The 8,575-nt window shown below is 34.2% G+C and overlaps 1 protein-coding gene across 1 annotated transcript; it reads left to right on the top strand.

Annotated features, from left to right (window-relative positions):
- Positions 1 to 2,126: 2,126 nt before the first annotated feature.
- LOC133203555 (uncharacterized) lies at positions 2,127 to 6,289 on the top strand. The gene is made up of 2 exons (XM_061339327.1): positions 2,127 to 2,250; positions 2,669 to 6,289. The coding sequence occupies exons 1-2, from the start codon at positions 2,127 to 2,129 to the stop codon at positions 6,283 to 6,285; spliced, it is 3,741 nt and encodes a 1,246-aa protein (XP_061195311.1). The 3' UTR covers positions 6,286 to 6,289.
- The last annotated feature ends 2,286 nt before the right edge of the window (positions 6,290 to 8,575 follow it).

Here is an 8,575-nt window from a genome sequence, read left to right as displayed (position 1 = left end):
AAATTTTGCACAATTGGAAGTCATTTTTAAAGGGCAATCATCTTTTTTCTTAAATTAAATGAATGAAAATTAAATTATAAGGAATGAAAATAATAGCTACCCAATTTATACGGTATAAAGTGGGTTGGAACAGTTTACGCTTTTTCATAAACCGCTTCGCGGTTTATAAAGCGTAAACTGCCCCAACCCACTTTATACCGTACAGTGTACAAATTGGGTAGCTATTAAATTCATTCCTTAAATATATACACCAAACCATGAATCCATTTTTTGTGTTTTTAATATGTGTCATTAAAATCTTATCGACAAAAGTTTGTAAAGTTGTAAAATAACAGACAAACCAGATTCATTATTAAACGTGTCTCCTAATTCAAACGGAAACATTTTTGTTTGCTGAATCAATTATTTCTTTAAAAATACACGACATATTGTAAAGATGGTATGAACATTTAGGACTGATTTGTAAAGATAGTATGAATATTTAGGACTGATTTACTATTGTAAAGATAGTATAAATATTTAGGAATGATTTACGTGTTTATCTCAAATGAAAAACAAAATTTTGCTTCAGAGCAACTTTAAGAATGAGCTGAAAATGCATTTCATGCATTTGCTTTCAAAACAAGGTTTTCCTGGAAATAATCTTTCAGTCCATTTTCATCTATATCAGTTTATGACTTCACCAGTTATATCAGTTATGACATAAGAGCTGAAATATGGGTCAAGATTATAAATTATATATTGAAACTACAGAATGCTTTCCATTGGAAAACACACAATTAATTAAACTCACAACACTTTTTATCGTAAGATTTAGCATTAATTAAATTATTTCCTGACGCCACGAATGTCAGGCAGGTTAAGAATAAAAATAATAAAAATTTTTAATGGTGCGAAATTAAACGTTGAAAGATAGCCAGTTAAATTTTGTGCAAGCAGATTTATATCAGAATTTGGTACTTGCGTTTTTAACAACAGTCAGCAAAAGAAACAATCGTATTCAGTGGCGTATATTCCTTTCTGCTGATGTGTAGCTAGTGTGAAGTCACAGATTTAACCTGATGCGCAAAGTGTGGGTAGGCAAGGAACCCCCTCTCGATAGGTATTGGGGGGGGGGGTTCAAAGGGAGCATTTTTGCAAACTCGAAGACATCTACGATTGTGCTTTGACCAGTGAAAATGATATTGTAATCATCTTTTCAGTTAATATCATGATATGAAGATCACTTAAAAAATTGAGAACTCTTAACTTATCTTTTACGCTGCTTAGAAAATATATGGAAACTTCCTTACTTCAATACGTTTAACTTCCTACTAACCAAAAATATTTCCAGTTATCAATTTCATTTCCTGAACTAGTACTCATCCTGTTGTGTATAACAAATCTTGAATCAGGATCATACCTAAATTAATGAGGTCATTAATGAATAAGTGACCATATCTTTAAATCCCCTGATTAGATTTCATTGAGGCTTGAGTATATCGTTGATGATTATTGAAAGTTATTTCAGTTCTAAAAGGTAAAAGTCACTGGACAACGAAATGGTAAAATAGTGCCTAGACTTTGACATTCGGAGCTTTGATTTTAATGCATTAAAACTTACTGAATCATACGTTGCTGAAGTTCCAGTCAATTAAGGTGACTCAAATTAAGGTCACTTGTCAAGGTCATATTGTTAAGGGTATAATCAGAGAAGGAGAGCGACATATGACCTGAAGTGAAAAAGTATTATATAAATATTTTTTTTAATTTTGCAATCAACTTCAGGCATGTAGTATCAAAGAACCGGGGGAGGATGGGTGGGTGAGGGCCCTGCTCCATTTTTTTTGAAACATGACGTTACTGTTGAAAATGTTGATTGAAATGCTGGTCCCCCTCACTTTAAGTTGCGATATAGTTAAATGATGGTGATGTGGTAATGTATCAATTAATTAAATTTGGTTGGGAAAAATGTTCAGAAACCTCCCCCCTCCACCACCCCACGAAATAGGATCTTGGAGATTGGACAATTGACCTTTTTATTTGCTTGTCAAAGTTTTTTTTTTCAAGTAAGCTGTCAAATATTTTTTGGCCCCCCTTTCAAAACCTACATGCCTAAAATTGACTATTTATATTTTGTCTAGGCAATGAATAGAAAGATAATTGGATTGGTGACAGCTGTTGTCTTAGTAATTGTACTTGCTCTTGCCATATCTATTCCTCTTACACTGAGAAAGGAGAATCAGGTGACAAACAATCCCAGTCCTCTTTGTAAGTTTTTTTTTTGTCATTATTACTTTAAATCTCAATTATTAATTGAGACATTTCTACATCTTATAATTATATACATTGTAGATCTAATAATCAGGCTGAAATATCATTCTTGAAATTTACCAAAATTGAAAGATATCGTTCAAAGTCTACATTTTTCACTGAATTGATCACAATTACACAAGGTTTCTTCTTTAACTGAATGCATTACATGTACATTAAATATTAAATAACACATGCTAAGAGTTAAGTTCAAACGAAAGGCAAACAAGATACGACAAATACTTCAATGAAGGAATGTTTGGAATATGGTATAGAAATATGCGTAGCATAATTTTAAAATATACTGTATTTTCTCTAACCTAAACTCACGGCATAAGATTGAGTGATGTTAAAAGATCTCTCCTTTTAATTTCAGCATCATGTCCTTTTGGCTACTCAGGTCAATTTTGCGACGAACCAGTTTGTACATCTATGTGCCACCACGGAGACTGTGTGCGCCCAGACACGTGCAACTGCGATCCTGGTTGGACAGGCAGCGCATGCGACCAGGCAATCTGTGAAATGTCCTGCAGTCCGCATGGTAACTGCACATCCCCAAATACATGTACATGTGAGAATGGTTGGCAAGGAATGACATGTGAGATGCCCTTCGCTCCCGGATTTAATCCCACCATGAGATATATCTACAATATATCAATATCCAATACAATGGAAAGTGACATTATGATGAATACTGATTCCTACACTAATGGTGCTGATGTTCGACAATTTTTTTCCAATGTGAACGTAACATTTTCCGTTTCTACTATCAAAAAACAGAGTAATCACTCTATTGGAATACTAAAGATTTTGAATGCAACTTGCCATTCAGATTTTGGAAACCAAACAACAGATTTTAAAAATGCTACATGCGACCAGGAATCTGCAAAGAATTTATTGGGCACTAAAATTATGTTTTCTCAGGATACAATGACTGGAAAAATCATGAATGTTTACTACAATTCTTCCACCGAAGCCCAGGCAAACTTTATAGCACGTTTACTTCGCTTCATAGACTGTAAAACAGCGCCATCAAACGTGGATAAGATGGAAGAGACATCAACTATTGATGGAAAGGAAATATATTTGATTCGCCATCGATTAAAATCTGAAACTGGCATGCAGTGCTTTAATTTTAAAAGAGAAGTAAAAAATGAAGAGAACATGATTACCGACCGAGAGGAGAAGGAAGTATGTATGGGAGAGACTGGGGCCCCTCAAATTATCACCATGTCAGAGTTTTTTGAAATAGGTAAAAATATGAATGTGATCGACTCTTTAAACGATGATGAGACGAATCTGTCGCCTTTGCCATCTTTCAAAGGGCGTGTATTTGCAGTCGGATCTCTCGTCTCCATGAAGAGAATGGCTGAAGATGATATAGAAGATGAACTAGAAAATGTACATGTAGCTTTAGCATTTAATAACATCAAGTCTTCTCCAATCGACGAGTTCGCTTTCAGGAGGATTTTCACCGAGGAAGAATACAAACACAGTAATGCACATCAGGATATCGGTAACCTCCTACGTCACCCATTCCCAAATCTTCGACTGTCACTTGGTCTTGATTTGGTAAGAAAAAGCAAATCTGCCATTTCCATCATTGGAAAGATGATTTTCTCACAAAGTATTGCAGACATAGAGTCGAGATCACTTCTCTTGGCGCTTCTTGGACCATCGCAAACTTTGTCGGGACAGAAAATCCTGATGCAAATTTTAGATGCCGAGGAGAAGGTGAAGGGTGACCATTATCTTGCCTTAGGTTCTGTGGCTCAATTGTTAAAGCCCTCTGAAGATATGGTTTCAATACTGAGTAAGCTTCTGAGTAATACTCTGGACGAAGATGTTAAAACTCGGGCTGCTTTAGTTCTCGGAGTACTAGGAAGCAGAGGACTGGACCATAAAGTTGTTCCTATCCTAACTGAAACACTGTTCAAGAACAATGTACCTCACGACGATATATGTTTATTTATATCAGCTTTAGGGAATACTCACTCAGAAAAAGCGACACAGTCTTTGTCAAAGATTTTAGAGAGCAAGGAAACATTTTATAAAATCCTATGTATTAGAGCTCTGAAAAATATCCCAGGGAAAAAAAGTTACAAGCTTGTTTTAGATGAACTTTTAAAAACGAGAAATAAGACAGTAGCTCTTCAATGTTTAAAGACGCTAAAATATACAGGAAAGTGGATCAATCAGAATGACGCAAATTCCATTCTACAGATAGCTTACGACACAAAAGATGTAGGAATACTCTTTGCCATAAAACAGTTGTTTCTTGAGTTACAAGGTATTTGTACAGAGAAACAAAAGCATGATTTTCACGCCAAATCGATGAAAATAAACGGAATTATTGCAAAACTTCAGAACCTTGAAGTAAAAGATTTTGAGGTAAAACGAGAGTCTCAGAATTTTGGCGTTTACTTTAATATGTCGGTAGATTCTCAAATACGTGGCTCTGAATTTGATTTCAATGCCAATTCAAACCTTGACCTAAAGGTGTTTGGTAAACGTATAAATGTTTTGGAAGCAGGATCCGCTAACTCGCTGGTTGACTCAGGTATGTTTATGTCTTCGGTTTTTATGACCTTGAAATTGTTTGGACGAGAGTATGACTTATTCATGCAATCTTGGCGATTTGAGCTAAATTTAGGTATCACAGACGGAAATCCATGCAAGGCAAATAACGGTGTTATCAGACATACCCTATCTGAACATTTTCAGTTCGGAGACTTTACTTTTACGTATGGTGTATTTGGAATAGCCTCGGTCAATTTAAAAGTGGGACTCAGTGGACCTGTTTCTTTTGGATATGGATTCAATATTATAGGAAATGATGGTGACATGGTACCACAACAAGTGAATGTTGTTGCAAAGCCTGAGGCAAACTTGACCACGACTGTGGCTGCCTCTGTCGGTGCCGCTTTAGTACGAGTTGGGGTAAGAGGAGACATTGCTGTTCTGACAGGAAGTGTTCAAACTAACGTTGCTCTAAATTTACAACAACGAAGCTTCTGTCATTTTGTAGGTGTCAATGCGCACGTATTACAAGGTACTTTGTACATTTTCGGCCAAACTGGTTTCTCTTTTTTTAAAAGAAGTTTTGAAAGGAAACTTTTTGATTGGGCTGGGGTAAATATATCAAGAACTGTAACGGAATCATTCTGTTGCTCAAATGCTTTTCAGTCTACTAGTGAAACACCAATTCAGAGACTGTACCCTTTTCTTACAAATGTTAGTGGAGTATCATACAAAAAGAACATGTCTGAAACTCTATCAGTACTCACTTCAATAAACACATGTTTAGATTCAGTAAAAAGAAACGGTTGCCCAACAGGCCTGATACAAGCTTTAAGGAATAAAGGACTTCATATTTTTGATCGTTCATTGAAGGAAAGTTACGTTTTGACCACGAGGCATGTAATACCAATGTTTATTACTTATAGTGGTGATTATTACGGTTTAGATAAAACAGGTAATTTGGTTCAGGTAAATGAGTATGGGAATGTGAAAAAGGTTAAGGTATCGCTTATAAATCTGTTAGCTAGTTTGGGTTACGGTCGAGAAATAAAACAGATTTATGGAAGTATGATAAAGAAACAAGGTTTACTCCAACAGCAGCCAAAATTGTCTCTAATTAAATCCACTTCTAACGTACTGGATCTCAGACCATATTGCCCTAAAATGATGGCGATTTGTGAGAACATAAAAATGGGGAAAATGTATCATGGTGACACATTGACATTTACGGAAAACAAAGAAATAAAATCATTCAACGACAAGGAAGCATGCTCTGCGTACATAAAGTCTAACGGGATTAGATATCCGTATTACTGTGAAGCTTACCCATTCTCGTTCACATTACAGGGAGGGGGTGGGGCGAAGGTCATGTCCGTCAACGTTATGGAACGAGATGTCAAAATGGAGGCATTCCATGCTTTTATTAGAAGTTCGGGTTTGAAAGGGGGCGATTCTTTTGTTGTTATTGTTTAACATTGGATTAAAACACCCGCAGTTCGATTTCTTTAAAATTTATTTTCCAGCTCTGCACGTATTGTAAGCACCTGTACACACATTTTATAAACTGACTTTGTATCTCCGCACCACCAGCCATTGTTGTCATCGTTCATACGACAAACACCTCAGTTGTTGAAAATACATTGATTGATTATAGATCTATATAATACATATTCTATAAATTGATAATGATGGTTTGCTGTTGTTGTACGTAAGCCCGTAAATTAATGTAATTCAGCCTAGATATACATGTATTTAAATATTTGTATTTGTGCATTTGAATGTTAATATTTTCTGCTCATTTATTTTGAAACTCTTTACTTTAATAGAATAATACTAATAAAAATATGCAGTAAATAACTTATTTTCGTGGAGTGAACTTTTTCAGTGTGGATGGAGAAAATAAAATTGATTTCGTCGCGATTTGATTACGAGGTTGAAGGAAAACCAAGATAGTGTACATAATGTAGTTGTAAATGATGTTTCGAGGAGGACTCAATTTTGGGTTTCTGAATACCCCAAAAACAACGAAAATTAAACCCCACATTATAATGGTGATTTCACAGTAATAAATTACTACGACCTTGCTGAATGTATTGTAAACCAACTTTTATTCGCATGCGAGGAATATTCGCGAGTTTCGAGACCTATTATAATTCGCGAATATTAATCGCCGCGAACCATTTATTTTGGTTTGTATTTGTGGAGAATGTTTCCCTAGTCGCGAAGATTGATTTCAAACTGACGAATCGCGATTAAAAGTTGACGAGAATAATAGTTGGTTTACATGTACAGTAAGTTTGAGTCTAATAAATATGATAATACAGTTTCTTAGCTTATTGGTGTCTGGGTCGACAAAATTGTCTTTATTTTGTAAAATCAACTTCGTTTGAAATTGAAAAATTGTATCGGTAAAAAAAATTGCATATATTTATGAATGACGCAACATTTACATTGATAAATAAAATAATTCAAAATGCAAAAAATATTATGAAAATTCATCCATAAATTCAGTATTATGAAAGATATGGTAAGGTATCATTGTTATATGTTTTGTTTTTGGAAATAATCTCACTCATTTTTAATCTAGCATTCTTTTCTGTCAATTAACATTACAGAATGTGATTTTAGAAATATCTTCAAAAAATAAAATTGAAGAAAACACAGACAATTTTTGTACGTCTGTGGTCTGACTTTCCTTAACAGAGGTAAAGAAGAAATGTAAGGGGCGGTAACGTATTATGCTTGAATTTAAGCACTTCAGATTTTTGTATATATAGTATCACGTAAAAAAAATTAAGATGCAGAGTATGTTACCGGCTCCTGAGTATTTTGAGACAGCAATGATTATTGTTTACTTACTGAACATTATATAGAGGATATTTAATGTTTTTTTTAGTTGAATATGGAATTTATTTCACGAAAGGGACAGGACTTTTTGATATTTTCACGAGTGCGAAGCATACTTTCAAATAAAACTGAGCAGTTATATATAATAGATACATTAGTATAAAGTAAGGGGAGGAAGGCATACGACTCCGGTCTTTGTTACTATTAGGTCTGATTTACTCTACTTTTTTCTATTAATACATTACTTTTTTACAGTACCCGTTCAATCAATCTTGCTCCAAAAAAATGATTTATTTAAAATATATATTATAAATAAAACGGATTAAGACCGCAGAGTGTAACATATCAATAGAATTTCTGTTTGAACTCGTCCTCTTACGTGTACATTTGTGGTAGGGTAAAAAGAAATACAACTCCTCTTTTCTTTTCTACATGAAAGTTCATAAGGACAGATGATACAAACTTTTTTTTCAAAATCCATGAAGATAACAACTTAAGGCATGGCTATATTAGTAAAATAAATAAGTTTAACGGAATAGTTTTTAACTTTCACAACAATGTCTTAGGAAGTGATAAAAAATTGTATAGATTTTTAATGGTGATTGCAGAAAATTAGAACTTTACAGAAAGGTGAAACTTTGAACATCATAGAAAGTTTACAATTTCTTACTATTTTGATATTTGCATCATTTACAATCAAAATACGTCCAACAATACCAATCCAGGCATTCGCTTTTTTTTTTTTCATTTGTCCTTAAATTTTTACCAAAAAGAAAAAAAAGTCCGAATATTGCTCAAGTCAACATGGTTGTGTCAATAACGTAAGAGCCTCACTATGTACACAATACTTCAACTTTTTAAATCAAATATACCACCTAAGACATTTTCTAATAAGGACATTTGGAGAAACATTTTG

Source organism: Saccostrea echinata, unplaced genomic scaffold, assembly GCF_033153115.1.
Source record: "Saccostrea echinata isolate AGI-Se365-2 ecotype Australia unplaced genomic scaffold, CSIRO_AGI_Sech_v1 ptg000002l, whole genome shotgun sequence".
NCBI lineage: Eukaryota > Metazoa > Mollusca > Bivalvia > Ostreida > Ostreidae > Saccostrea > Saccostrea echinata.
The sequence above is the reverse complement of the archived record's forward strand: the minus strand, read 5'-3'. Positions and strand labels throughout refer to the sequence as shown.

Bases quoted from the DNA above. Each gene is read 5' to 3' on its own strand.
- LOC133203555 (XM_061339327.1), top strand. From the start codon at position 2,127: ATGAATAGAAAGATAATTGGATTGGTGACAGCTGTTGTCTTAGTAATT. The intron at 2,251-2,668 runs GTAAGTTTTTTT...TTTTAATTTCAG, and splicing joins AAACAATCCCAGTCCTCTTT to CATCATGTCCTTTTGGCTAC.